Source organism: Numenius arquata, chromosome 23, assembly GCF_964106895.1.
Source record: "Numenius arquata chromosome 23, bNumArq3.hap1.1, whole genome shotgun sequence".
Taxonomy (NCBI): Eukaryota; Metazoa; Chordata; class Aves; order Charadriiformes; family Scolopacidae; genus Numenius; species Numenius arquata.
Window position 1 is genome coordinate 6,946,745 of NC_133598.1, and position 26,277 is coordinate 6,973,021.

Here is a 26,277-nt window from a genome sequence, read left to right on the forward strand (position 1 = left end):
TCCAGGAAAAAGGGGGGGTGTCTCTGCCGGGGACAAGGGTTTGTTCCTGCCCGTCACCCCCCTCCTCCCCGGGCTGGGCACTGGGGGTCAGGCAGGGTGCAGACCCCCCCCCCCAGTGCCGCAGCCCCAGCACCCCCCCGTGCTTGGACGCCTTCCAAACGCGCTGCTGGGCTGCAGTATCCCCGTGGGGTTGAGGACGCCGGGTCTGGCTGCGTCCCCGTGTCACATCGTGCCTCAGTTTCCCCAGCTGTAGGTGTGATGCCGCGGGGGGGGGGACGACACACAACCAGAGACACTGGGTCTCACCCTGCCTGGGGGGTCCTGCACCCCGAGCCCCCCTTCTAGCCCCACAGGGTCCCACCGATGGCGAAGAATGGGAGGGCAGGAGCCCCGGTGCTGTTGTGGGGTGGTGGGCAGGGCTGGGTGCTGGGGGTCTTGCGGGGTTTTGGGGTGTTTTCCTGCCATGCAGCAGATCCGTGGCTGGAAGGCAGCGAGCGGCCCTGGCTCGTCCCCGCGGCTCTTGGCCGGGGCTGGTGGCTCCGCGCTGCCAGGACTCGCCTTTCCCCTCCCTGCGGAAAGGGAAAAAAAAATCAGGTAAACAAAGCAAGCCTGGCCCGGGCGGGGAGCGGGGGGGGGGCACCCCACGGCGGGTGGGGACACCCCACAGCGCCCCAGCACTGCATGATAGGGCAGACCTGGGTCGGGGGGGCAGAGATCCCAGGAAGTCCAGGGTCTGGGGGTGCAGGGGTCCCCAGATCCGGGGAGGTGCAGGATTTAGGGGCGCACGCACCCCGGGAGGGTGCATGGATCCGGGGTTGCAGGGACCCCAGAGAGGGTGCAGAGGCCCCAGGAGGGTGCGGGATCTGGGGGTGCAAGGACCCCAGGGAGGGTGCAGAGACCCGAGGAAGGTGCAGGGATGCAGGATTTGGGGGTGCAGGGACCCCGTGAGTGTGCAGAGACCCCAGGAGGGTGCAGGGGTGCAGGATCTGGGGGTGCAGGGACTTTAGGAGGGTGCAGGGATCTAGAAATCAGGGGGATGCCAGGATATGAGGGTTCAGATGGGGTGCAGGGGCCCCAGGGGAGGGGAGACCCCAATGTGTGTCACCCTGCAGGGTGGTCTGGGAAGCCCCTGGCATGGGGACAAGCTGGGGCGGGTGGGGGGGACCCCTGTGTCCCCCCCCTGCAAGGTGGGGCTGCAGCCAGGAGGGGTGCAGGCGAGGGGGGGGGCAGCGCTGCTGCAGCCCCATAAATCTCCTGCTGGTGTTTGTGTTCCCGTTGCAGCCCCATGGCCCCGGATCCCCGAGCCGCTGCAGGGAGGGGAGCGCGGAGGCAGCACCGGGGGGTCCACGGGGGTCCCCTTCGGCCTCACGGGACCCCCCACACACACCAAGCACACAGGATGGGGAACCCTCTCCCCTTTCCCACGCCTCCGTCGCCCCATATTTCTCCTCCCCACAACACGGCTGGGTGGGGGATGTGGAGCAGCCCCCCAGCCGCCCTCCACCCCGTTAGGGGGGCACGCGGCGGCAGCGGATTTTGGGGGCACCGGGCCGGTTTGGCGTCTGTGCCAGCCCATGTGAGCGGGTGCTCCCCTCCTCCTCCTCCTCCTCCTCCTCCTCCTCCTCCTCGGGTGCAGGGAGCCCTCTCCATCCCGGCGAGCTGGTTGCGGCGTCACGTGGCGCTGGCATGTGAGCCCTGCTCCATTTTTAGCCCCGGCAGCCTCCCTGCGCGGCGGCCCTGCTGCAGAGCCATGTGCGGGCGGGCGCCCGGCCGGCACGTGGGCCTGCCGCAGCGGGGACGGGGGCACCGGGAACATCCCCCCCCCCCAGCACCCCCTCAACACCCCCCCCTCCGAGACTCGGACACGCGTGGGCGAGCGTGGCCAGGCGTGTGCGCGAGCAGGGCCCCACGCGTGTGCGCGCGGCGGGAAGGCGCAGCAGGCCGGAGGGCTTGGCGTGACTCGCGGGGACAGCGGAGGGGCTTCCCCTGCACCCTCACGGCGGGGGGGGGGGTGTGTTGGTGGTGGCACCCGCCAGCGTGGCCCGGTCACGGCGGCGGCAAAGGGGGACCCAGCAACTCATGGAAGTGGGGGGGGGGGGTGTTGGGTGCGGGGGGACCCCCCTGCGTGCACACACCCCCCCCCCCTCGCCCTCCGTGAGCGCAGCTCTGCGGAGAGGCACGTCCCCCACGTGTCCCCTGCGCATCCCCGGCACGTGCCCCGCGTGTCCCCTGTGTGTCCCCCATGCTGCGGGGGTGGGGGGGAAGGTTCAACGGGTGGGGAGGGGGAGGATCGCTGTGAGTGTGCGTGTGTGTGTGTGTGTGCGCGCACACACGTGTGCGCACTGGGGCTGCAGCACGGGGGGGGGGGGGGCTGCGTGTGTGCAGTGGGGCTGCAGTGCCTGCAGGGTGCGCGTGTGCCTGCAGCGGGGGCTGCGGCCCCTCACTGCGGGGGGGTGCGTGTACGTGTGTGTTTGTGCGTGTGTACATGCGTGTGCGTGCTGGGGCTGCAGCCTCTGGGGGGGGGCGGTGCAGGGGTGTGTGTGTGTGTGCACGCTTGCACATGTACACCAGGAACTGCAGGGCTGTGTGTGCGTGTGTGTGTGTGCACGTGGGGGGGCTGCAGAACCCCCAAGGAGTGTGTGCACACGGGGGGGGCTGCAGACCCCGTGTGCGTGTGTGCATGTGTTTGTGTGCACACGGGGGGGGGGGGGGGGCTGCAGAACCCCCAGGAGCGTGTGTGGGTGCACTGGGGGGGCTGAAGACGCTGTGGGAGGGTGTGTGCGCACACGGGGGGGTTGCAGACCCGCGGGGGTCGGTGGGGGCGTACACAAGGGGGTGGGCTTCAGACCCCGTGGGAGCGGGGGTGTACATAAGTGGGGGGCTGCAGCCCCCCGGGGAAGTGTGGGGGTGCACTGGGGGGGCTGCATACCCCACGTGTGTGTGTGTGTGTGCATACGGGGGGGCTGCAGACCACACAGGACTGGGAGGGGGTACACATGGGGGGGCTAAAGCTCTCGTGGGACGGTGTGTGTGTACACGGGGGGGCTGCAGTCCCCACGGGAGTGTTTGTGGGTGCACAAGGGTGGGGGTGTGGGTGTGCACACGGTGTGGGGGGGGGCACTGGCGGAGCCCGGCTCACCAGGACAAACCCGTCCCCGCAGAGCTGGACCCCCCCTCCCCGGGTCCCCCTGCGTGGGTGGGATCGCGGCGGTGGGTCCGCGTCCCCCCCCCCCCCCGGGGCAAGGGCTCCCCGCACCCCGCCGGGTCCCCTCGCCGTGGGGCCGGGCCGAGACCCCCCAAACCCACGGTGGGCGGCGGGACGGAACCGCGCGGGGGGGGGGGGGGGAGGGGGGGCGGGCTGTGGGGGGACCCCTGCGCGCGCTCGGGAGCCACCGGGCGGCCGCGCCCCGCAACTACCGGCCCGGGACCCCCCCCGCCTCGGTCCCAACACCACCCCCCCCCCCGGGCAGCGCCCCGCGCGGGACCGGCGTGTCCGCGGGCGGGGACACCCCCACGTCCGGGGGTGGGGGCTGCCCCCGGTCCCTCCCGCGCTCAGACCTGCCCCGCTCCTCGCCCCCGGGGTCTCGGCCCCCCCCCACCTTCCCCGCCGCCGGCGCATGCGCACCGAGCCCGGTTTAAAGGTAACCGGGGGCCGCCGCGCGGCCCCGGCCTCCACCCGCCCCCGGTACCGGCTGCGCCCCCCCCCCCCCCAGCCCCCTAATCCCCCCCTCCCTGCGTGGAGCGGTCCCGCAGCTCGGCCCCGCATCGGGGGGAGGGGGGCGGCGGGGGCAGCCTGTGTCCCGCGGCCCCCGCCGCCGCCGCCGCCTGGGGCGGGCGGGGGGGGGGGGGATGCGCCGCGCTGATGGCGGCGGGGCCCCGCCGCCCCCCGGACGGCGCAGCCGGTGGCGGCCGCCGCTGCGCCGCGTCGGCGGGCGGTAACGGGGCGGTGCGGAGCGGCGGCGGCAGGGCCCGGCCATGAGGTCCACCGCCTTCCGGGCGGCCGAGCCGCCGCGGGGGGGGGCGGGAGGAGGAGGAGGAGGAGGAGGAGGAAGAGGAGGAGGAGGAGGGCACCGCGCCGCACCGCCCGCCGCCCCGCCGGCCCCGGGAGCCGCCGCCGCCGCCGCTGGGGGCACACAAGGGCCGCGGCGGCGGGGTGGCGGCGGAGCAGCAGCGCTGGGCCGGGCTGGTGCCGCTGGCCGGCGGCAGGCAGGCCGGGGCGGGGGATGCCGGCGCCCGGCCGCGCTACCAGGCGGTGCTGCCCGGGCGCGGCGGCGGCGGCGGCGGCGGGGAGGGCGCGGCGGGGCCGGGAGCGGGGCCCGCCGAACCGGGCCCTCCTCCTCCTCTTCCTCCTCCTGCTCCGCCGCCGGCGCCGGCGGCCGCCGAGGGCAAGTGGAAGAGCGGAGCGCGGCGCGGCGGGATGGGGGCCGGCGGGGGCTCGCCGGGGCAGGCGGCCTGTCTGCGGCAGATCCTGCTGCTGCAGCTGGACCTCATCGAGCAGCAGCAGCAGCAGCTGCAGGCCAAGGAGCGGCAGATCGAGGAGCTCAAGGCCGAGCGGGACACGGTACGGCGGGATGGGGGGGGGTACGGGGGGGGGGAGGGAGGCGGGAAGGCGGCACGGCAGCGGTTAACTCCCAACCCCCCCCCCCCCTTCGAGTTTACCCGCGAGTTTAACCCCCCCACCCCACCCCCCCCAGGTCACCCCCCCCGCGGGGCTACCCCCCCCCCCCCTCGAGTGTAACAACCCCCCCGAGGGGTTAACACCACCCCCCCCTCGAGTTTAGCACCCTCCTCCTCCGCGTTTAACACACACACACACACACACACACCCGCGGGGTTAACCCCCCCCTCGAGTTTAACACACACACACCCACGCACCCCGTGGGGTTAACCCCCCCCTCGAGTTTAACACCCTCCCCCCCCCCGCGAGGTTAACCCCCCCCGAAGTTTAACACACACACACCCCCCACGGGGTTAACCCCCCCCTCGAGTTTACACACACACACACCCCCCGAGGTCACCCCCCCGTAGGGTTAAGGGGTTAACCCCCCCTGCCGAGATTACCCCTGCCCACCCACGGGGTAACCTCCCCCCCCTTCGAGCTTAACTCCCACCCTCGAGGTTACCCCCCCCCCCCCCCGAGGTTAACTCCCACCCTCGAGGTTAACCCCCCCCAACCCTCGAGGTTAACCCCCCCCAGGTTAATGGCCTCCCTCCAGCACCCAGGGGTGACCCGGGGCTTCCACCCACCCACAGGTAAGTGCCCCCCCCATGGTACCCCAGGGGTTAACGCCCTCCTCCTTGGGGTTTAATGCCTCCCACCCATGGCACCCCAGGGGTTAATTCCCCCCTCTTGGGGGTTAACGCCCCCCCCCCTTGGGGTTTAATGCTGCCCCCGTGGCACCCCACGGGTTAACGCCCCCCCTTGAGGGCTGTTGCCCGCCAGCACCCAGGGGGTTAGTACCCCCCCCCTACACCTTAGGGGGTAATACCCCTCGGGGGGGGGTTATCAGTCCCCCCCCCCCGGTACCCAGGGGGTTAATACCCTCCCCGGGCGGTTAATGCCCCCCCCCCCCAGCGTTTAACGCTCCCCTCCCTGTCCCCCCAGGAGTTCATGGCCATGCCCCTCCCCCCCCCCCCCCCAAGGGATTATCGGTCCCCCCCCAGGCACCCAGGGGGTTATGACTCCCCCGGGGGTGGGGGACACCCCGGTGTCGGTGCCCCCCCCCCAGACAAAGGCCGGCGGGGGCACAAAGGCCCGGGGCGGGGCGGGCCGGCGGGGGTTAACGGGCCGCCGCCCGTCGCCATGGCAGCGGGCCCGCGGGGGGGGCCTTAAAGGGCCAGCGGCGCCTTCCCGCCCCGCCGCGGGCTCACGTGAAGGAGCCGCGTCACCGCCCCCACGGCGGGGGGGGGAGGCACGAGGGGACCCCCCCCACGGCCACACAGGGCTCCTGCCGGGCCCCACGATCGCGGGGGGGGCCCACGATCGCTGGGTATTGCCCGTGCTGTGTGCCCCCCCGTGTGTACCCTGTATGTGCCTTGCCCTATGGATGCTGTGCGTTGCCCCCTATATGTGCCTTGCCCTATGGATGCCATGCATTACCCCCATATATACCCTGCCTGCACTGCCCTATGGGAGCCATGCATTGCCCCCTATACGTATCTCACCCTATGGATGCTGTGCGTTGCCCCGTATGTGTATCTCGCCCTATGGAAACCATGCGTTGCTCCCTATATGTGCCCTGCCTGCACTGCCCTATGGAAGCCATGCGTTGCCCCCTATATGTGCACTGCCCTATGGATGCTGTGCATTGCCCCCTATATATCCCCTGCCTGCACTGCCCTATGGATGCCGTACGTTGCCCCCTATGTGTATCTCGCCCTATGGAAGCCATGCATTGCCCCCTATATGTGTCTCACCCTATGGATGCCATGCATTACCCCCGTATATACCCTGCCTGCACTGCCCTATGGATGCCGCGTGTTGCCCCCCGCGGGTGCGCTGCCCCACGCGTGCCGTCAGCCCCCGCGCGCCAGGACTGCAGTGCCGGGGGTTGCGGTGGCCCCGGCTGCGGAGGGAAGAGCCGCCCCACGTGGTGCAGCCGGCGATGCCGCGTCCCTGCGGCGCCTGCCGCGGCCGCCAACATGGAGGAGCCGCTGCGGCAGGGCCGCGGTGACGCTTCACCGCAGCTAGGCCAACCCCGGCTGCACCGGGCAGGCGGGGGCTGCTCCCAGACCCCCCTCCCCGAGCCTGGGATCCCCCCGCAGCCCCATCCCCGGGGGGTGCCAGGACCCCCCCCGCAGCTCCATATGGCTGCTGGGCTGGGGGACGGGTGACGGAGGGCAGGTGTCACCCAGTCGGGTGCTGGCCTTCTAATGAAGCCCACATCTAATTACAAACTGGGGCACCTGGGGAGGATGCGGCAGAGGTTGGGACCCCCAAATCTCTCCTCAAAACATGCGGGGTTTGCAAGAGCCGGGGGGGCGAGAAGCCACCGGGGAGCAAGTGGCCGTTTTGGGCCCTTTGGCCATCTGTGGCCCCCGCCGTTAAACTTTCCGGGGTGCGGTGCCCATGGCGCCCCGCGATGCCCACAGACCCTGCCCTCAGCCTCCCGACCCCTCTGCGAGGGTGGGCATCGGCCATGGCACCCCCCAGCGCTGGGAAGCCTGCGGTGCCGGCTGAGTGGGGACAGCTTGGGCACAGTTGAGGGGCTCCCGCGCCCCGAGCGTCACCAGGGGAATGCGGGGATGGGCACAGGCAGGGCACCGCAGCGGGTGGCGCCGGTCCCGCACCGCCTGTGCCGGGGCAATCCTCCGTGATGGCTCAGGTCGGCTCTTCCCGATGTGTTTCCTGGCTGCCGAAGGGATGTGCAGGCAGGGGACGGTGCAGGCAGCTGCCTGGAGTGGGGGTACGGGCAGGGTTTTCCCCCCCCCCCCCGCTCCCCGCAGAGCACACCCCCGAGGTGAGCCCTCGCCCTTGCGTTGCAGCTCCTTGCTCGGATCGAGCGCATGGAAAGGCGGGTGCAGCTGGTGAAGAAGGACAGCGAGCGGGAGAAGCACCGCATCTTCCAGGGCTTCGAGGTGGAGGAGAAGCCGGAGGCGGAGGCGTGCGAGAAACTGCCCTTGGAGTGTCCCCAGGACCTGCTGGAGCCCCCCCCGACCCTGCAGCCCAAGCACTTCCCCTACGGCAGGAACGGGAAAGGGCATAAAAGGTTAGAGGGTGCTGGGGGGAGGGTTGTGTGGGGCCGGGGGGGGGACGCTTTCCCTATGGCTTCACCCTCCATCCGTGGGGCTGGCGCTCGAGCTGCTCCGAGAGGCTGCTTGGCACTGGCTGGGGGTGGGCGAGGAGTGTGGGGTCCCAAAATGCTGGGGAAGCCTTGGGAAATCTGCCTCCATCCGTCCCTGGCACAGCAGCCCTATTTTGGGGGTGCTGGTAACCCCGGTGCGGGGCGAGGATCCGCACGCCCGGCTGAGCTCCTCTTCCTCCCGCAGGAAGCCGACGTTTGGGAGTGCAGAGAGGAAGACGCCCGTTAAAAAACTGGTGTCCGAGTTCTCAAAAGTGAAGAGTAAAACTCCAAAGCACTCCCCGGGGAAAGAGGAATCGAGCGGCTCCTTGTCCGAAACTGTTTGTAAACGAGAACTGCGGAGCCAAGAGACTCCGGAAAAACCCCGCTCGCTCCTGGAGACCCCGCTCCGAGCCTCGGCCCCGCCGAAGGGCCCCGGCGCCCACCCCAAGGAGAAGGGCTTCTTCAGCAGCGAGACAGACGACCTGCCCTATCTCTCAACCACCGAAATGTACTTGTGCCGCTGGCACCAGCCGCCCCCGTCGCCGCTGCCGTTGCGGGAACCCTCCCCAAAGAAGGAGGAGACTGTAGCAAGTAAGCGATGGAGACCCCGCCGCAGCGTGCCGGGCCGTGGGGCAGAGCCAGCGGCCCAGCAAGCGGGGCTCGGTGCCCTCACCCCCGAGCTGGCCAAGGGCAGAGTCCCGGTCACGGTGGGAGAGCTGCAGCCGGTCGTGCTGCGCCGCCGGCTCCTCCCGCGGCGGTCGGTAGCAGCCCTGGTGCCGGCGATGGGCTCTACCGAACCACATCACCCAGTTTGCCCTCCTCTGGCACGTTGCCACCGTGCCGGGCAGGGCTGCCGGCCCCACTCACCATTAGCCACCCGGTTTGCCGAGCAGCCCTCGCGCCCGTTTGGGCCAAGGGGTGAAGCAATTTCCCGTTGGCGGTTGGGAAACACGTCTCTGGCTTGTGCCGCTGCTGCGCCGCGCAGGTTCCTTCAATCTGGTACCAGTCCAACCAGTTGCCCCTTCCCGGCTGGTCTCCTCCCGGGGGTCCCGTGGCGATGGCCGGCACCGGGCTCCGCCGTGGCAGACGCCGGATGCCGAGCTTCCCGGCACAGGGGGAGCTCGGCACGTCTCCTCTCGGAGCGGCGCAGGTTTGCTTCTGCACTTGGCCGGGGGGGGATGGCGACGAGCTCGCCCTCCTGGCTCTGCCTCCCCTGGGACCCCCCCGGCAGTGTCGCCCAGCCTGGTTCAGGATGGGGGTCTGGGGAGGCCGCGCTGCGCCCCCCCAAGGGAGGGACGGGGTGGGGAGGGGCGGTGGGGATGGAGCTCGGGGTAACAGCCTGGCCTCTTGCCCTGCAGTTCCGTCTTGGAGGGACCATGTTGTGGAGCCCCTGAGAGACCCCAACCCCTCGGACATCCTGGAGGTACGTGTGCCATCCCGGTGTGTGCCGCGGCCGCCATCGGAACTGGGGTTGCCGCAGGCTCCTTCCCAGCTGTTTCACCGCTCCAGGAGAGCGGATTCGGGGTATTCACTCCGGGGCCGGTGGCATCTTGTCCCCATGTCCAGCGTAAACGGGTGCGGGAAATCCCGGCTGCGGTTGGAGCGCCGGGGTGGGGGTGAAGGGCCGCGGTGGCTCCGGTTGCCGGCTCCCGGTGCCGGATGGACACGCTCATCCCTCTCTGTCCTTGCAGAACCTGGACGACAGCGTCTTTTCCAAACGGCACGCGAAGCTGGAGCTGGATGAGAAACGAAGGAAAAGGTGGGAGCAAAGAGGGCAATGGGGGCCCGGGGGTGGTGGATTTAGTAAATTTGGCCAAAACCACGACAGATGCCCGGCAGAGCGGGTGGTCCGCAGGGAAGTGCCCTGGGGATGGGAAGCAGAAACTCTGCTGGAGGAGGGATGGTCCCACATCGCTGCAGCCCCCTGAGCTCCCTGGGGGGGGTGGAGGTGCCTGTCCCCTCCCTGCCTACGGATTCTCAGTGCCTGGGGCCCCGTGTTTTCCAGGTGGGACATTCAGCGGATCAGGGAACAGCGAATTCTACAGCGGCTGCAGCTCCGAATGTACAAAAGGAAAGGGATTCAGGAGTCGGAGCCTGAAGTTACCTCATTTTTCCCTGAGCCAGATGATGGTGAGTGCCTTTGGCTTGGCATCGGGGGGGCAGGCGGGGGGTGCTGGGGGGCAGGCGGGGGGTGCTGGGGGGCAGGCAGGGATGCTGGGGGGCAGGCGGGAGCCCTGCCTGCAGCAGGGGGTGTGTAACGCTCCGGTGTCTCTCCCGCAGTGGAAAGTTTGCTCATCACCCCCTACCTGCCCGTCGTCGCCTTTGGCCGGCCCTTGCCAAAACTGACCCCACAGTGAGTACCGGTGTCACCGGCAGCGGGAGGGAACGGTGCCGGGCCGTGACGGTGCCACATTGACGCCAGCTCTGCCCGCAGGAACTTCGAGCTGCCCTGGCTGGACGAGCGCAGCCGCTGCCGGCTGGAGATGCAGAAGAAGCAGACGCCGCACCGGACCTGCCGGAAATAGCGGAGCCACCGGGAGTTTCGCACGTCTCGCCGGGGTCGTGCCGATGGCCGTTGCCCTCCCTGCCTTCTCGTTGCCGGATGGTTTCGTTCCTCCGTCACCCCAGTTTTGTTCTTTTTGGGTTTTGCAACATGTTTCTGGACTTTATCCTCCGGCGGCCCCGTCCGAGGTGTCCCACCGGTGGCACCGGCCCCGGGGGGGGCAGCGGGCAGACCCTGGCCCCGTCCTGCCCGTCCTCGCTGCCTCTGCCCTTCTGCAGCCCACGTTGGGGTTTCTTTTGGACGTTTGCCTTTGTGCCGGGGGGTGTGTGTGTGTGTGCCGCGTCCCGCCGGGGCTCTGCCCGCCGCTGCCTTCGTGTTAGGTTTGGTTAGAAACGGGGATAAGGAGCCGTTGGTGTCGGAGCGGGACGAGGAGCGGGGTCCCGCTCTGGGCTTTTCCCCCCTCTCCAGGGGCTGTAAGGGGGGGGTCGGGGAGGGGGAGAGTTTAAAAACAAAACCTTTCTCTCTTTTTTTTTTTTTTTTTGTGAAATAGAATTTCTATACGCACAATTTTGGGTTTTTTTTGTTTTTTTTGTTTTCTTTTTTTAAAGGTGGTTTTGTTTTGGTGTTTGTTGTTTTGTTTTTTTTTTTTTTTTTTTTTTTATAATTTAAGTGTTTTTTTGAGGTTGGCGAGGTTGGGTGTTGTGAGAGCTTGGTGCTGTGGGGAGGGGGGGCGCCGGGGGTCCCACCGGGGCCCTGGGGCCTTGGGGAGGGAGGGAACCGCCCCCGGTGGTGCCGCCATCAGCCCGGTACCTGCCCCCCGGCCCCGGGGAGGGTTCTCCCCCCGCCGCACCCAGCTCCCGTCCGGCACCGAGGGGAATTAGCGGAAGGAAACCTGTTTAAAAAAAAAAAAAAAAGTTTAAAAAAAAAAAAACAAAAACAAACAAAAAAGGAACTGCGTTTAATAAAACCCAATAACGTTGCGAGCCGGGAGGGGGGGGGTCGCGCGCGGACACCCCCGCCCTCTCCTTTTTTTCTTTTTTTTTTTTTTTTTTTTTTTTTAACAAAATAAAGGAGGAAAAGGGCCGCTGCCTGCTGAGTCCTGCCTGTCCCCCCTGCGCGTGACGTCATTTCCGCCGCCGTGACGCCATCCGCCGCCGTGACGTCGGCGCTCGGCCCGGCGCGCGCCTGCCCCCTGCCGGGGAGAGGGGAGAGGCCGCGGGGAGGGGGGAGCGGCCGCGAGCCGCCGTCGCAAGGGCTGGCGGGACGGCGGCGACGTGACGCGGGGGCCGCCGGGAGGTGTAGTCCGTCCCGTGGTGCTCCGCGCCACCGCCCGCCCCCGCCGCTGCCCAAGATGGCGGACCGGCGGCGGCAGCGCGCCTCGCAGGACAGCGAGGACGACTCGGACTCGGCCGCCTCCGACAGCGCCGACTCGGCCGCCAGCGCCCCCCGCTCCCGATCGGCCTCCGGTTCCGGATCGAGATCCGGTTCGCCCCGCCCGTCCCACCGCCCTCCGCGGGGCTCCGCCGGGGCCCTCAGCGCTGGGCCGCGGGGCCGCGGGGCCGAGAACGCCGCTGGGGGGGCGGCCAAGAGCGCGCCCGAATCCGAATGTGTGAGTGCGGGTGTGATGAGGGAGGGCCTGGGAAGTGAGGGGGCTCGGGGGGAGGGCACTGGTGTTCGTGGGGCCGAGGGGGTTGGGGGGACCTGGGGGGATACTGGGGTGCGGAGGAGGGCCTGGGGGAGCGGGGGGCAGTTGGGGGGCTGGGGCGGGTGTGGTGGGGGTGGTATTGGGACTTGGGGAGAATTGGAGGGACTTGGGGGGACACTGGGGTGAGAGGGGGGCTGGAGAGCTGTAGAAATTGGGGGAACCGGGCTGCACCCCCCCCCCCCCCCCCCCCCCCCCCGTGTGTGTGGGTGCAGCTCCAGGGGGAGCGTAGGGCTCTGCGGCCCCCCAGCACCGGGCAGGGGCTTCCCCCTGCACCCCGTGGCCGGTTCCCCACTCCAGGGTCCCGTCCCCTAGCCTGGGGCGCGGGCGGTGGTGGGGGGGTTGCTGCTCGATCAGGCCCTCTCCGCTCTTTATCAACTTCAACCAGCCTTTTTTTTGAGTTAAAAAACCTTTTCTGGGTAGTTTGTGGTGCAGCTCTCCCCCACCACTGCCAGGTGGTTCTTCTCCTGGGGCAGCTCATGACTGCGTGGGATTTTGTCCCGTCGGGGTTTATAGTTCTGATTATTTCAAGTTTCCCCCTGAATCTGTGTGTTTCTGCTGGGTTGTTTTGGCGTTCGGGCTTATCTCGTTAACGCCTTGGCTGCTTTTATTTTTGGTCTGAGGTTGTTTTTACTGCATAGCTCCATCGGTCTGTTCCTGTAGTAGAAACTTTCCCTGGTCTGAGCTGTTCTGCTTCACCTGGCGTCTTCTCTGGGGCATGGGGTTGTGTTTCTGTCGCCGGAGCCTCTTGCAGACGTCTCCCTAAGCTTGGTCCCGCTCGGCATCTGCTCGTTATTCCTGGGCTCCTGCTTTAAGTAATCCTCTTGTCCTTTCCCGAGTTGGCTGGCTGGCTCTCTGCTCACAGAGGGGAGCCTGGCTTGTCTGTCCATGTCACCTTTTTCCTTGGAAGACCCCTCGGAATTAAAACAATTGGTGCTTTTTTTTCCTCAAGCCATGTTCCCCCGGTGTAACTTGCTCTAGAAGGATCTTAGAGAAAGGCACTGGGAGCCCTGAATTTGTTTTTTCTTTCTTGGTCACTGAAGCTGAACTTCCAAGGACAGATGTGATAAAAACGGGGCCAAATGGACTTAATTGTGTCTGGGATCGTAGGATGCGGCAGGGACCCAGCTGCTGACCTTCCTCTCCCCTAACCCACCTTTCTCTCCCTCTCTCCACAGGAAAGCGAGGATGGCATTGAAGGAGATGGTGAGTAATGGCTCCCTCTGGCACCGCAAGTGCTGCCTGGGTGCAAAAAGCAAAAAACTGGGCAAAACGCCTTTTCTAATAGTCCTGGGATTGTTGTCATCCCAAATATTACCCTGGTAATAGCAGGGAAACGTGGGGTGCGGGGACAGCGTGCCACAAACTCACCCTTGCTTCCTCCTGTGCGAGCTGGCAGTGGCACTTGGGGATACTGTGGTGCTCTCTCCTGCCGTGTTAACGCGTGGAGTGAAGCTGTCTCTGCTCCTGCCCTGACACCAAACTCCTCTCTCTCCCCCGCAGCCGTACTCTCCGATTACGAAAGCGCAGAAGACTCGGAGGTGAGAGGAGTCTCTGTCCTGGCCTTCGGAGGGTTCTGCCCAGTGACGGCAGCGCGCGTAATTTTAGCACAAAACCCAGTTTGTGACCTTTGTTCTCTTCCACTGTCCCTGCTGGTAGTAATTGCCTTGGTCTTAAGATGCCAGCTCGTGTGCGTCGCACCGGCCGTGCAGAGACTCCGTGTGAGCTGCGCCACCGCAGAGGAAAAGGGTTTCTCCCAGTCTGAGCCCCTCACTGGGCAGTTCCCTCCCACATGGCGCTGGGAGAAGGTCCCTCCGCTGCTGGGGGTGGGTGTAGGGCTAGTGTGTGCGGTGGGGAAAAAACCTGGCTCCTCAGATGTTGGATACTGGGAACAGGATTTTCCGCAGCCAAGGAGGGTGTGGAAGGAGGTGCAGGATGCTGGTTATGTTTTAATTAGTTGAAATTAACGTAAGTGCTGGGTTGGGAGCATCCCAGGCAGCATCCCTGTCTTCTGCAGCTGGAGGGGTGACGCGCCCTGTGAGTGCTGGCAGTGCCGCGCTGGGTGTGTGCTGAGAAAATCCCCCCCTCGCAGGCACCGAGACCCCCCTGTCTGCCCCTGGGGGGTTCTCAGCGGCTGTAGATTTCCCTGGATTTTTAGTTCGGAATTGTGAGTTTAACATCTCGAGGAAGTTTAGAGAAATTCTGGTTTCTAATGATTACAATGAAGGTTTTCTAGAGAAAACCTGCCTCTGGAGATGGGTGTTGGGGGGATCTCAAGGGGGGACCGCAGTTAGAGAAGACACAGAACAACAAGATGGGTGAAATCAAAGCTCGTATGGGCTGTTAATTTGTGAATTAAACTGCCGTTAACGAGGGAGGAGCGCAGCGGGCTGTAGAGGCGGCGCGTGGAGGGGTAAGGGGCAGCTCCCTGTGGTCACCGTTGTGGTGGTGCAGCAGCTCTTCGGGCCTGGAGACCTGCGTGGAGGTTCCCAGCACGTACTGGTGCAGGCCGGGCTGCTGGAGCAGCGGGGAGGTATTGCATCACCGACGTGCCAGGATGACTCTGTTCCTGTGCCTAAAAATAATGCCACGTCTGGGTTTCCCCAACGTAAACAAAAGGAGCAGTTGATGTGCAAATACGCTGTGTTGAAAGAGAAAAATAGAGCAGTCTTTTTGTTAATCACTGCAGAGCTATTTTTAGTGTGGGTTCCAGCCGAAGCAAGGCTTGCAGGCTCCTGGAGGGTGAAACGAGGTCAGGCTCCTGCGAGCGGAGTGCTCCGAGTGAGTCAGCTGAGTAACTCCAGGGAATTTGGAAGCGCGGCACGGGCTGGATCCGGGCCCTCGGTGTGGGAAGGAAGGGACGGTCCGAGGGCTCTTGTTCGCTGGTCTCCCTGGGCTCACATGAGCCCTTTCCTTTCTTTCTGAGCGGTGAGAGGCTGTGGTTTTTTTTTGGCGGGGCTGGTGCTGGCTCTGCTCGAGAAAGCCTGACTTTTGGACCTGATGTGGCTGGTAGGAGTTGGTGGAGACAGGTGTTGGGTTTCGTCTTTACTTTTTCCGTAAAATTACAGGGATAGGAAGAACCTTGAGACCTAATTCTCTGCTTTGAAAGAGTCAGGTCCCTAACAACTGGAACAGGGGTCTAACTCCAGATTTGAGGACTCGTGGGGAAATTCCTGGGAGACCTGCTGCTAAAGGTGCTTTTATGAGTAATTGGGGCCCTTACAGGCAGAGGAAGAGGATTACAGCGAGGAAGAAAGCGCCAAAGTGGAACTGAAGCAGGATAGCAATGATTCCTGCGAGTCAGCGGCAAAAGCAGAGAAAGGGGATGATAAACCTGACTCCAAAGGTGCTGTGACTGGTGAGAGGCAAAGTGGGGACGGGCAGGTAGGTGTTAAACATGCGCTCTCTGGGCCGTGGGGGGGGTTTCTCGCAGAGGGACTGCTGCAGTGGTGAGAGCTGTCTGGTTTCGACAGGAGAGCACTGAACCTGTTGAGAATAAAGTTGGGAAAAAAGTTCCCAAGCACCTGGACGACGATGAGGATCGGAAGAACCCGGCTTACATCCCGCGCAAAGGGCTCTTCTTCGAGCACGACCTGCGAGGGCAGACGCAGGAGGAGGAGGTCAGGTATGTGAGTGTTCCTCCCTTGTCTCAGCGTCTCTTTGGCCTCTCTCAGCCTGGCGTTTGGCAGCGCAGCTCCTCGTTTTGCTGGGAAGGTGTCAGCAAGGAGGATCTGTCTGTGCTTCAGTTGCCTGCCAGGGCATTTTAGCTCTTAGTTTTGAAGGAAAGACTGAGGGTGGTGCAAAAAAGCCCACACGGAAAGGCTCTTGCTGACAAGCAGTGACCCTCCTTGCTGCTTTTCAGAACTAGCAGTGGGTAGAGCAGGGCAGGAAGAGGAGACGCTGCCTCCTCTGCACACCCTGCCCTAGAAATGCTCTGTCTCTGCGTGTGGGGCTGGTTGAAGCTGCCACATCTCCTTGGCTTTCTCACAACCTCTTGGTCCTCCCTGTGTAACTGTTCCAGGCCCAAGGGTCGTCAGCGAAAGCTGTGGAAGGACGAGGGCCGCTGGGAGCATGACAAGTTCCGGGAGGATGAACAGGCCCCCAAGACCAGGCAGGAGCTGATCGCGCTTTATGGCTACGACATCAGGTCAGCTCACAACCCCGATGACATCAAACCCAGGAGGATGCGCAAACCGAGGTGAGCAGCAAAGTCAAACTAGAGCCTGGTTTGTCCCAGAGGGAGATGCGTCTGAAGTGGGAAAGCCCTTTTTGTTGGCTTTGGCCCCGGGGTGGGACCTTGGTCCTGGGATTTCCGGGTGCTGCATCCCGGAGGGGGGTTCCCTGGCCCAGTGGCGCCTCTCACCCAGAGATTTTTCAGTCATTTGTACTATTTTTCTGCCTCAGGTTTGGGAGTCCTCCTCAGCGAGACCCAAACTGGTCCAATGAGAGGCCAAATAAGCCCCCAAGGCACCAGGGCGCAGACAGCACTTCGGCTCCCCCACGAACCTTCACCAACAGGAGCTCCGCAGGAACAGGGAGGATGCCCCCACCTAGGAACTACCCGAGGATGGGGGGCTACAAAGAGACCCGTCCAAGCTACCGAGCTTCGGAAATGAGCCTCCCACATCTGTCTCGAAACGGCGAGCAAGCTAAACAGGAGGGCAACTATCGAGCGAAGCACGCAGAGCAAACCCCACCAAGGGATAAATCACCCGAGATGGAAGTGGCTCACGTCCACAGCAGCCCTGTGAAGGAGGAGGTCGCTCTGGAAAACCAAGCCACGGCTGCAGATGCTGCCCAGCCACCACCAGACAGACCAATTGAAAAGAAGTCTTATTCCCGGGCAAGAAGGACCAGAATCAAAGCTGGGGACGCAGGGAAGCTGGCGGATGAAGTGCCTGCTTCAGAAGGGCTGACTCCTGTGCCTCCAAAACCCGTGCAAGCCGAGACGTCCCCCCCACCAGCCAAGAGCAGTAACTGGGAGTCGCCGGTAGAATCCAGCTTGGATGGACTCGAGCAAGAGATGACCCAAATGAACCTCACCGAGCAGAACTGGACTCCGGGGCAGTCGCAGTTCATGCAGCCCCGGGAGCTGAGGGGTAAGTGGGCGCAGGCTGTTGGTTTTCCGCTGAAACCCCAGCCAAAGGCAATTCCGCATCCATTTAGTTGGTCAGAGCTGAATTGTCCCTGCCTTAGTCCAGTCTCAGGGTGGGTATGTGGTGGCAACACACGCTGCTGAGGAAGTGCAGTGGAGATGGCTAGAGGGGACAAAACAGAAGAGAAAAAGGGGAAATTAAACATTCCGGTGTAGGTTAATTGAATTAGGGCTGGGAAGGACAGAAGAGTAGATCCTTTCCCTCTCTCTGCTCTGTTTTGCGTTGATAATGGGGAAGTTTGGGTGAAGCTGAAGGCTTGTCTGTGGAACAGGCAGTGGGGACTTTGTGCGGTGTGAGTCACGGTGAGACTGGCTGCTGAGGCAGGAGCAGAGTTCGGGAGATAAGGGGCATTGTGCTGGGACGGCCCATGAGGGAGGGTAATGGATAATTGGGCTCCTGTAGTGTCCTGCTGGGAGCAGGAGGGAAACTTCCCTCTGTTTACCAGCTTATGTCCTAGCATTGGGATTCGGATGCCATTGGCTAAGACCTGAGAGGGGTTGGCAAATCCCTGGTAGAAGGAAGCTGCTTCATTCGCAGCAGCCCGGCGGAGGGAGGGAGATGTGGCAGAGTTACCCCCGTGCGAGCAAAGGGCTGAGTTCTAGTTGAGCAGCCATGCGACAGGTCATTCAGGTATAATTATCTCTTTGCAGAATTAGAGTCTTTTCTGGGGAGTGTTAAGAGTCCTTCCCGAGGGAAATAAAACTGGAGCAAGGAGAAGAAAGCGACTTGCTACTTTCATAAGTGTTATTTTGAGGTTTAGGTCACGAAACCATGAGTCCTCCTGCACTGATGTGACTGGTAAAGTCTTTGAGTGAACAGACCCTTGGTCTCGGCTGTGGGTGCAAGTAGAAAGGCTTTAAACCTGCCAGTGGAGTGAGAGTTCAAAAGGGCTGTGTTTGCGGCTGAGATTGTGTACTCTGGGGGGTTTTTTTTTTTGATGCTTAAAAATAAACCATCTTAACAAATATAGCATGAGACAGCTCTAGACTGCAGGTAGGAGACCGCTGTCTGTCTGGAAGGAGGACGTATTATCCTGTCCCTTTGTTCCCTCCTTGCGGAGAAGGTGGGAGTTAATTCTGGGGGGGCCTTTGGCTGCAGGAGCCAGGCATCAGGTCACTCTGTGTGTACAGCGTGTAACCCTGTGCCTGTATTTGCAATATCCGTGAGCGATCCCTGGGCACTTTCACTTTTTGTTTTGCCCACTTTCGCTCCCCTGGAATCACCTGGGATCGGGTTGGGATCGGTCTGGCACCGTGGTTTTGAGTGTGCGCCATAACTTGGTGGTTTGAATTAAAAGGAGCCCAGGATAAAAGTAGTTACACCCTGTAGAGAGTTTAAACTGCAGCTTCCCCAGATCCCACACGGATCCTCGTTTCTCCTCTGAGGAGCTCCGTGTCCCCACAGGAACAGAGTTTAGATCAGGACCTGCATTTCAAGCTGAGGATTATTTTATTTTAGCAAGATGTAAAAGGTGTTGAGCAGCGCGGATGATTGTACCGCGGCACGAGACAGCTTCTAATTTGTACCAAAATGTTTAAAACCTACAAGACGAAGTTGTTAAAAGGTTTCTTGTCATGAAAACAGGACCTGTCCCTGTTTGTGGTACAACAACGTCCCCAGGCTGCCGGCGCCTCCTGGCAGTGCCCTCGGCGGGATGAGGTGGCTCTTTACTGGCAACAAATGCAAACCATAATAACCAGTTTGTTTCCTCCTCAGGTATTCCTAACCATATGCACGTGGGAACTGGGCCGCCGCCTCAGTTTAACAGGATGGAGGAAATGGTAAAAGCGTGTTTGCGTGGAGCGTGACTCTTGCTTTTAAAGCGCGGAAGCCGAGCGTTTATTTGTTTCTGGGTCATAGTAATTAGAGGCTGCCCCTGACACCTCAGCCTTTCCCTTTTGTGGGTGTTTTTCCCCGTGTCCCCGAGGTTTGCAGGGGCTGGTGGGGGAGCGGGTCGGTGCTGCCTCGCTGGAGGAGGGGGCTCCTGACCCTCCCGATGCCTTTGGACTCTTTCAGGCGGTGCAGGGGGGCCGCGTGAAACGCTACTCGTCGCAGCGGCAGAGACCGCCGGTGCCGGAGCCTGCCCCCCCAATGCACATCAGCATCATGGAAGGGCACTACTATGACCCACGTGAGTGTTTTCCTCCGTGTGCGCTCACACCTCAGCAGCTGGAGCAGGAGTTCCCCCCACTCCTGTTGGGGTCGGGCAGATCGGGGGCTTTGTCTTTCCTTTATAAATAGCGTGGCATCGTCTTGTACGGTAATTAAGAGGTTGCCCCGAGCCTCCCTGGTTGGTGTTTAAACCCGCTGAAACGCAATTCCCACCTGCGCAAGGGCTCTCTAGGACACTGCTTTTCCTCATGACAACTAGGATTTAAAATTAACTTGAAATCAGAGCAATGTCTTTGACATTCAAGAGCGGGGAGAATTACAGGGCAAGGCTGAGGATGGATTAGGAATTTGCTCCAGCACTTCAAGTGTCGGAGAAGAAATTCCCTGAGTGTTTTCCTCCTTTGTGAAGGGAGTAGGAGGCTTTTCGGTTGGGAGTGTGTAGCATCTGTGAGCCTGGTAGACGGCGTGCGCCGATGGGAATGCAGCGTGTGGCGCTGCATCCGAGCTGTGTAGCTGGCTGAGGGGGTGTGGGGGATTTGCTGCAGTAGAATAAAATTCGTTGGAGCTTTTCCTTACCAACTGTCGTGTGTTGCAGTACAATTCCAGGGACCAATCTACACCCACAGCGAGAACCCGGCCCCGCTGCCGCCCCAAGGGATGATCGTACAGCCAGAAATGCACCTCCCTCATCCAGGTGAGGAACCAGCGGGGCACAGGGGCAGTGGTGGTTGTGCCCTGGGGCGGCTCAGCCTGTTCTGGGGAGCAGAGAACTCTGATTTCACACAGATTCTGTCGTTGGGGGAATCCATTTTCCTTATTTCTACAACTGCTTCCCTCATGCGGGGAGGCTGGATCAATATAAATTTTAAGGAAGGAATAATAGATGTTTCTGGCTCTTGCAGCCGCTGCAGGATGGAGATGATCTGAAGGTTTTGGCACCTCTATGATGTCTGCAGGTTCTGTGCAGACCCTCCTGGCTGAGTCGCCTCCCCTTCGCTGGGGCGCTTGGTTCTGCCAGCTGTTGTGCAAGGCTGGCTCTTCAGTCCCTGCTGCTTGTAGATTGGAAGAGAAAAGCAGAAATGAGAGCTGTTGAATTGGCATGTTCTCGATCCTGCCCACAAAAACTGTTTCCTGAAGTGGATGTGCTGACGGGGGCCGAGTCCGGTTGCGGTGAATCGGGACCCCGGTGCTGGGGAGGGGACTCCGCTGAGAAGCACTTCCCTTTTTCCTTCCCCGGCGCAGGAGCTGAGGCCTCGTGGCTGCAGGAAAACCCTTTGAGCAAAATGCTTCTCCTTCCTGCTGCCTCGAGAGAGGCGCAGCCGCGCTGACCTCCTGGCATTGTAGCCACCCCGGCCCTCCACGGGATGCCCTGGCTTTTCACACGACATCACATGCAGCTTTTTTATGATATTTCCCAGGTTTACATCCCCACCAGACGCCGGCCCCCATGGCAAACCCTGGCCTCTACCCTCCGCCCGTCTCCATGCCCCCAGGGCAGCCCCCACCACAGCAGCTTCTCGCACCGACTTACTTCTCCCCTCCTGGAGTCATGAATTTTGGGAATCCTGGCTACCCCTACCCCCCGGGAGCGCTCCCCCCACCGCCTCCTCCTCACCTCTATTCCAACACGCAGGTAAGCTAACTGTGCTCCGTGTCTCCTTCCCGAGCGGGAGCCATGGAGAGCAGATGGGATCCTGTGGTTTTGGGGGGGCGTATATTCTCTGAGGCTTCCTGGATGAGGACAGGGAGCAGCTGGGCTGCTCCGTGGTGGCAGGTTGATTTTGCTGTCATCGCTCTCTCTGCTCGAGGCGAGTGTCTGTAAGGAGCGTTCCCGTGGATTTAGGGTCTACCCCAGATTTAAGGTCTAGTGGATGAAATGCCTGAATTGATGGATCTCAGAATCGAAATCTTCCCCTTCAGAGCAGGGAAACAGCCCACCAGGAAAATCGTGGTGTCCCCTCGAGGTCCACGCTAAGCCAAGGACACCTTGAAAATTCCTTTGGAAGCCTGTCTGTTAGAGATGGAGGCAGGAGGCTGGGAACTGGCTGGTGCTGTTCTTTGGCACCGGCTGGGAAAGCTCGTGGTGTGGCCAGGACAGGGCTGGCTTTTCCTGCTCCACATCCGACCTGTGTGTCCGCAGCAGCCACTGGGCAGCGAGGACACGGATCTCTGTGGGCGTTATGAGGAGGAACCCGCCGCTCCCGTGGCCGCTGTGCGAGCGGCACACGGCTGACACGCAGTGGCAAACCCGAGATGTGCACGCTCCCTGAGCCCTGCAACCTCTCTGACCTTCCCTCCTGCCCTGGGCTGATCCCGGCTGCTCCGGCAGGGAAACAGCCTGCTTTTGGGGCAGATCCTGAGTTTCCGGGCAGCTGGAGGGGTTCTTGGTGCGAAAGGGAATTGTTACCTGTGCAGAAAAGTGCTGGCTGCTGCTGTTGGGAAGCACAGACGTTATGTGGCAGTTGGGAAACTCTGCGGGGTGAAGGAAACCCGTCTGACACCGCTGCAGTTGCTGCAGCCTGTCCCTGCCCACCCTCCCCAGAGCAGCGAGACCCTGGGCAGGGGCAAGGGTGGGCGAGGGTCCCCTGGGAGCTGGAAGAGCTGCTGCTCTTCGTGGGCAACAGCACAAATCAGCCCCTATCCCTCTGTGGCTTCTCACCTTCGGCGCCGGGTGGTGGCATCTTTTCACAGCCCAGTTGTGGGCCATAAAAGCTGCCTGAGACAGCTTTCCGTGCCCCCCCTCCACAGCAAAAACAACTGACCTTTGTGCTCTCTGGGACCGCAGGCCCAGTCCCAGGTGTACGGAGGGGTCACCTACTACAACACTGTCCAGCAGCAAGTGCAGCCCAAGCCTTCTCCGCCTCGAAGGACGTCCCAGCCTGTCACTATCAAGCCGCCACCTCCTGAGGTACCGGCCCCTCGGCGTGAGTCTGTGCGTGTATGATGCTGTAGCCTCAGGGTGCGCGTGGTGCTGCAGTCTCCCATCCAAAAAAAAAAAAAAACGTTGTTCTGAGGAAATCTTCAACTGTCTAATCTTTGACGTGTCCCAAACCTCAGCTTCTCGTTGCAGGTGATAAGCAGGGCTCCAGTTAATTTGAGTTTCTAAATACTTTAAAAACTAAACGCACGTAAAAAGTAAGTCCAAAGTTGCTTTTTTTTTTTTAATTTGCTCAGGGTAGAAAACAGGACACTTTAGAGAAAAATCCAGTACTGAGCAAGGAGGCAGGGACTCCTCTGGAAGAGTAAATGCCCAGACCTTCGCAGTAGATAACTCCAGCAGCAGAATTAAAGGCTTTCCAGAGATGGGAGCCGTTTCTCTGTGCTGGGAAGGGTTTCCTCGCTCCAGTGCTGAGCTCTGTGTGTGTGCGTGTGCCAGAGTGCCACGTGTGTCTTTGGTTTCCTTTTTAATACCTCGCTTAGCGTGTGGGAGCTGAGCCGAGCATGAATCCCGGCAAGCCCAGACCCGGGCAGGCATGTGCTGGTTGTTTTCCCTGTGCGCGGGGAGGCGGCATGGTTGGAGGGCTGGGAAACAGGCAGCGTTTGTAAATCCACTGCGAGATCATCCCATCGAGGTGCCCTTTGAAAGGTTCCTTGCGATGGAAAGACATTTCGCCACAGGAAGAGCTGGGCTGGAGGGAGCTGGTTGGGCTCGGAGGCGTGGGCGGGTGGTGGTCGCGTTTTGGCACCTGGGAGCGGAGGGGTTTTCCTCGCAGGACCCCGATGATAGTGCTGAGACCCCCCCCGTGGCGTTTGCAGTGGGACAGCCTAAGCCTCTGCTTCTCTTTCCTCTTCTCTTTCCCCCACCCAGGACAGCAAAGGTGAAAAAGCAAAGGAGAGGAGCAACACGTAGGGACGCAGCTGTGGGAACCCCAGCGCCAGACTCGGCACCTCAGCAAGGAGGAAGCTCCTTCTCGGGAAAGGCTCCTTCCCTGGCTGTAGGTGAGGCAGCGGCATGAAATCAGCTGCACCGTCTTGTGTTCAGGGCCAGGCACCTTCCCTCGCTGGTTTTACCGGTGCCCTCCCGAAAACCATCTCAGCCGCTGCTGATCGTCCCTCCTTCCCCCTCCTCACTCCCTGGGCACAGCGGTCACCGAAGAATCAACCCCCAGAATCGGTCCCAGACCACGAGTTCTCGCAACTTCTCTCTTTTACTAAAACCTCTGCCCTTTTCCCTCTGTAGGATGTTAAACTCGACTGGCTTGATTGTGGTCTCTGTTTTTATTTAAGAAATGAAGCAGCTCCCATCCAGTAAAGCTGATTTGTTTCTTTTGGGTATTTTGAATTTGTTTGTCTGGCTAACCGGAACGTAACATCCCCTACCCCCCCCGCAGATACAGCTGTTAATTCTTCATTTCAATTCTCTTTTTAAATTAGCAAGTTTATTTCTGCCGTTGTTGAAGCATAGGAAGGGCAGCTGAGCCATAGGGGCCCGTCAGGAACGCGCTGGCTGCGCAGTCGCCGCTTAATTTAGAAGCTCCTCCCGTTTTTTCTTCCCGAACAAGCCCCGTCGGTACCGTGTGTTGTTGGCAGCTTCTGTCCGTGTGTGTGTGAGCTCTCTGCTCGCATCAGGTGGGATTTCCCCCCGCCTCCTGCACCTCTGCCAAACCAGAGGCAGAGAGGAGGGAGGTTTATGGGTGTCCAGGCACCTCGGTGCTGCCGGAACGGCGCTGGCAGCAGCCAAACCAGCTCGACAGGGCAAGCAGAGGAGTGATTCGCTCCCAGCGCTTGGGTGCTGCTGCTGTGGAAGAGGAAAAGGGGGTGTTGAAACCCGCCCCGACGCTCCCAGCCCTGGTGCCTGCCGCCACCACCTCACCCGGTGTTTCCCCTGGGACCTCGGCAGCCTTGTTGCCCCCATTAGGATTCGGAAGCCGATCTGCCGGGGTGACTGGCAGCGCAGTGCCGAGCGTGCCAAGCCGTGCCCGGCCGTCTCGCCCCGCGCCGCAGCGCTGCAGCTTGCATCCCGCCGGCACCGCGGCTCCCGGCCACGCTGGGGCTTGGCCGCGTCCTCGCAGCCGTTTGCAGATTGCATTAGGAAACTTGGCAAAGGCAGCGGCTGCTGCGTCCTGCTGCTCGCCCCGAGCACGTGCTGGGGCAGCGTGGGCAAGTGCCAGCTGCTGGCGCAAGCCGCTCGGCGCGGGGGGCATCGCCCCCACTCCAAGCAAGCGGCGTCTTGGCCTCTGCGTCCCCATCTGCAGCGATGGGGGGGTCCCTGGTGCCCCACCTGCCCCCCTCCCTGGTCGAGATCCCATGCGTGCCCGGCTCTCCAGCAGAAACACCGCCTTTGTTGGTTGTTTGTAACCCCATGACCTTTTGTACCTAATTTCAGATGTCAAAGCCACGTTTTAAAAGCAGCAATCCCTTCTCTTGGAAATGCCCCTGTTTCTCTGCCTTAAGGCTGAGGCGTATCGGTGACAGCTCGGTCGCGCGGCTGGACTCCTGGATCTTACAACACTGTGATGGGCTTTTTTAGGGATTCCTGTCCCTTAGGAGTGCACATTTGTAACCAGCAGCGTATCGGCAGGCGGGTGAGAATACGTTTTAGAAAGCAGCCAGCTCTCTCGTCTCTCTTTCCTCGGGCTGAGACCTCCAGGGACAGCATCCGCCTCCCCGTGAGGACCCGTGTCCCTTCCAATGCCCGGTGGGAGAGCTCGGCCGTGCCGGGAGCTCCTGGTGGCACCAAGAGGGGCAGCGGCCACCTTTGCCCCCACGCTGGCGTCCCCGGGGAGTAGCCGGTCCCCAAGGCCAGCTCTGCCCCGGCAGCGGGGCTCAGCGCAGCGGCGAATCCCCCTCTTCTCCTCTCCCCTCTCCCCGCAGCCCCTCTCGCTGTGGGGAAGGAACAAGTGGTGTGTAGGTGGTGCGGGAGCTGCCGCCCGCACGCACGCTTCTGCGCCGCGACGCCTCCCTCCGCCTCGGCACCGCCGCCTCCTGGCCCACAGCCTGGCTTCCCACGGCAAACGGGGGGGTTGTGGGGCATGCACCCCCCCTCCCGCGCCCTCCCGGCACCCCCCTCCCTCTCGGCCCCATCGCTGTGGGGTCTGACCTCCTGCAGCCCCCAAGGTGGCTTGGGAATGCGTGGGGAGGGGGAAGGACTCAATTGCCCCCCTCCCTATCCCCCCTCTGTCCTTTGTTCCCTACAGCCCTCTCTGCCCTCTCACTTTTGGGGTCCCGGAGCCCCTCCAGCGGCAGAGGCGGGAGCCATTAACCTCCTCGCTGCCCCCCTGCCTCAGTTTCCCTCCCTGGCAGAGGGCTTGGGGCCAGGCCAGCTCGGACCGCGTCAGGGACCCTGCGGAGAAGCTGCCGGGTGCGAAGCCCCTCAAGTGGGGGCTCTCCCCTTCCCCGAACGCTGAGCCCCCCTCTCCCAGGGCTGCAGCCGGGAAGTGGGTTAAGGCGCTGGCTCGGGGAGGGATTTTTCTTCCCTCCGTGTAATTTTTCCCTCCTACACAAGGTCTGTTTTGAGCAGTGCCTGGAGGCTTCGCACACACACACCCCCCACCCCCCCCACCTCGTTCAGCTGCTGGGGCGGGGGGAAGGCAGCGCGGCTGCAAAGGGAGGTGCGGGCTTTGGGAGGGAAGCGCCTGCTCCAGATCCCAGCTCGTTAGGAGAAATAACAGCAAATTAATTAAGCTAATAGCTCGCTCTGTGACAGCGGTGCCCCTCTCCCTGCCGAGCCGGGGGGAGAGGAGCTGGGTTGAGCCCACGGGCCTGGATCTGGGGGGTGATTGCCGGGGGCAAGCGTGGCTCACAGTGTGGCACAATGCTATGGCCTCTCTGTGCCTCAGTTTCCCCTCCAACCTCTGCTGTCAGAAGCCCCTCTCTGTGCGGCTGCAGCCTGGGAGCAGTCACCACTTGCACCCAGGGCCAGCCACCATCAACACACACACACCCCCCCCCGGCAGAGGGGACGGAGCCCCTCGGGTGGGTTGGAGCGTTTTGGGGTCTCGGGTGGGACGGGGGGGGGGTCTGAGCGCTGGGGCCTGGTGGGGTGGGTGAAGGTGCCATGGGGTGGAGGAGGACCGTGCC

General features: G+C 62.7%; 2 protein-coding genes across 3 annotated transcripts; both read left to right on the top strand.

Annotated features, from left to right (window-relative positions):
• The first annotated feature begins 3,975 nt into the window (after window positions 1–3,975).
• Window positions 3,976–10,852, top strand: MSL1 (MSL complex subunit 1). Its single transcript, XM_074162924.1, is given in 9 exon segments — window positions 3,976–4,023; window positions 4,025–4,561; window positions 7,486–7,709; window positions 7,990–8,375; window positions 9,143–9,207; window positions 9,476–9,543; window positions 9,790–9,914; window positions 10,065–10,137; window positions 10,219–10,852. Coding segments are annotated over 9 exon segments (1,617 nt in total). The 3' UTR covers window positions 10,310–10,852.
• Window positions 10,853–11,634: 782 nt separating this feature from the next.
• Window positions 11,635–23,536, top strand: CASC3 (CASC3 exon junction complex subunit). Of its 2 annotated transcripts, XM_074162652.1 has the most exons (14): window positions 11,638–11,896; window positions 13,168–13,195; window positions 13,493–13,530; window positions 15,215–15,373; window positions 15,463–15,614; window positions 16,011–16,187; window positions 16,394–17,088; window positions 18,862–18,926; window positions 19,162–19,276; window positions 19,853–19,951; window positions 20,676–20,890; window positions 22,043–22,165; window positions 22,328–22,392; window positions 23,066–23,526. In XM_074162652.1, the coding sequence occupies exons 1-13, from the start codon at window positions 11,639–11,641 to the stop codon at window positions 22,361–22,363; spliced, it is 2,160 nt and encodes a 719-aa protein (XP_074018753.1). In that variant the 5' UTR covers window position 11,638; the 3' UTR covers window positions 22,364–22,392; window positions 23,066–23,526. The 2 variants fall into 2 exon arrangements, with proteins under 2 accessions (XP_074018752.1, XP_074018753.1); XM_074162651.1 differs by lacking the exon at window positions 22,328–22,392 and having other exon boundaries at window positions 11,635–11,896; window positions 23,066–23,536.
• The last annotated feature ends 2,741 nt before the right edge of the window (window positions 23,537–26,277 follow it).